Raw genomic sequence first — 2,277 nt, forward strand, 5'->3', positions numbered from 1 at the left:
CAATCTACTCTAATAAATTAACATTTTTTTTTTTCATATGTCACATTCTTATTCATTTTGCCACATATTATTTTATGGTTAATTTAAATTAATTTTTATTTCACTTGTCATTATGGTTTTTCTATTTTACTAAATTTCATATATTTATTAAATCTAATAATAAATGCATATCAATTTCATTAATGGACTTTCCTTCTAATTTCAAAATTGCTAAATTAAAGTTTCATTAATTTCCTTTATTTTTTTTTTATCTAAATCATTTGTTTAAATTTAAAAGAGAAAAAAACACTTTAATTTTTATAATTCAATATTTTTCTCACTTTTCTTATAAATTAAAACTTCTCAAATATTTTGAATTTTATATTTAAATTTTATTTTAAATAAAGTCATGTAATACATGGGTCTCACACCTAGTCCTTTCTAATAGATGAAAGTTTTTTTTTTTCACTTCTCATACTCTCATTCAATTTGTCAAGTGTTATTTATTGGTTATTTTGAATTATTTTTTTAATGTCATTTTATGAGTTTTTCTATTTTATTAAATGACACAAAATATTTTAATATAATAATTGCAATATATGTAGTAATAAATGGATATCAATTTCATTAATAAACTTACCTTTTAATTTTAAAATTACTAAAATTAAAGCTCATTAGTTTCTTTTATTTATTAAAATTACTTATTTAAATTTAAAAGATAAAAAACATTTCCATTATAATAATTCATTATTTTTCTTATTTTATAATAAATTCAAAGTTCTTAAATATTTTTATATTTATATTTAGTTTTTTTTTTAAATTAACTCATGTAATACATGGGTCTCACAACTAGTCATCCTATAAACTAGATTTTACAAAATGTTATTACTTTGTCACTACCACCTAGCTTATAAAGCATAAACTAGGTTTTCAACTACTACGCCAAACACAAAGTTAGCCTAAATAATTATCTTATTATCAATACACTTTGTCTTCTTTCTGCAGTTTTGACCAAATCACTAACAATGAGTCAACACCCTGTGAATCAAACAACCACCAACATATTCTACAAGACCCGGATCTGTCACAAGTTTCTAGAGGGAAACTGTGGAAATTGTGACAATTGTACTTTTGCTCATGGACCTATAGATTTACATGAACCCCCACCAAACTGGCTAGAGCTTGTGAAGGATAAAAGAGGACAAGATTTGAATGATGATCAAAGAATCATATACCAGATGAAGATATGTCACAAGTTTGCTATAACCGGTGAATGCTCTTATGGAGAAAAATGTAATTTTCTCCATGAAAGTCCTACAAAATTCAAGGCTCAAATTACAAAAAGAACAAGTGGGGATTCTATGATCAGGTTTCAGACTATGGTTGAATGTAGTCAACCCAATGGCAGTCATATTATCAAAGTTAGTACTACTAGCAGTGATCCTAATGTTAAGTTTTTGAAAAATAGAATTTGTAGTAAGTGGGAAATAACAAGGACATGTGCACTTGGAGATAAATGTCACTTTGCTCATGGGATTAAAGGTATACATCCATTTGTCCATCTGTTTTTAGTTCATTTATATACATATAGTTTTACTATTTTTGCCCGTGGATAGAATATGATGTTTTATTGCTAATAATAATGAAACACTATGCAGTTAACTATCATAGATTCTTGTTTTCATTAATCTTTTTAACTTTTGTTGTTAACTATCTTAGATTCTTGTTTTGTGGTTTCCCATCTTAGATTCTTGTTCTTTTCAAGTATATTTTTCGTTACTTATGTGTTTTTCTTTTTCAGAATTAAATACACCAGTTGCACCCATGGAGGTTCATGGTTCCACTGCCACAAATTCGCTCCGCTTACCAGTGACGGAATTGCCGCCTAGTAATTTTGCCACTGCTATTCCTTTAAAACAAGGTGAAGGAAGGGGGTTTGCAAAGTTAAGATTATCAAATAAGAAGATCAAAGGTATTTATGGAGATTGGATTGATGATGATGAAGAAGACAAGCAAGATAATTAAGTAATAGCCTGAAAACCTAATTATCTTTTTATTCTAGGCATTTGATCTTTTTTTATGTTCCCTTGAGATGAAATATGTGTTTGTGGCAAATACATGGGTTATGGTTCTTCTCTCTTAGAGGGATAAAACCGGTGTACATGTCTTTGCTGGTTTTTATAGAGAACTACAAGGCATTCTCATTTCTTGAAAAAATGGTGCCTTCCTTAATTGTGTTGTTGAAACTTGTTTGGACTTTGGTTTTTCTTGGATATGCTGGTAGTTTCAGCCATGGTA

General features: G+C 27.9%; 1 protein-coding gene across 1 annotated transcript; it reads left to right on the top strand.

Moving 5' to 3' along the window:
• The first annotated feature begins 804 nt into the window (after positions 1 to 804).
• LOC111887379 (zinc finger CCCH domain-containing protein 39) lies at positions 805 to 2,004 on the top strand. Its single transcript, XM_023883547.3, has 2 exons — positions 805 to 1,521; positions 1,781 to 2,004. Exons 1-2 carry the CDS (start codon positions 1,005 to 1,007, stop codon positions 2,002 to 2,004), a joined length of 741 nt encoding a protein of 246 aa, XP_023739315.1. The 5' UTR covers positions 805 to 1,004.
• Positions 2,005 to 2,277: the final 273 nt, after the last annotated feature.

The sequence above is a fragment of the Lactuca sativa genome, chromosome 8 (assembly GCF_002870075.4).
Source record: "Lactuca sativa cultivar Salinas chromosome 8, Lsat_Salinas_v11, whole genome shotgun sequence".
Lineage (NCBI taxonomy): Eukaryota > Viridiplantae > Streptophyta > Magnoliopsida > Asterales > Asteraceae > Lactuca > Lactuca sativa.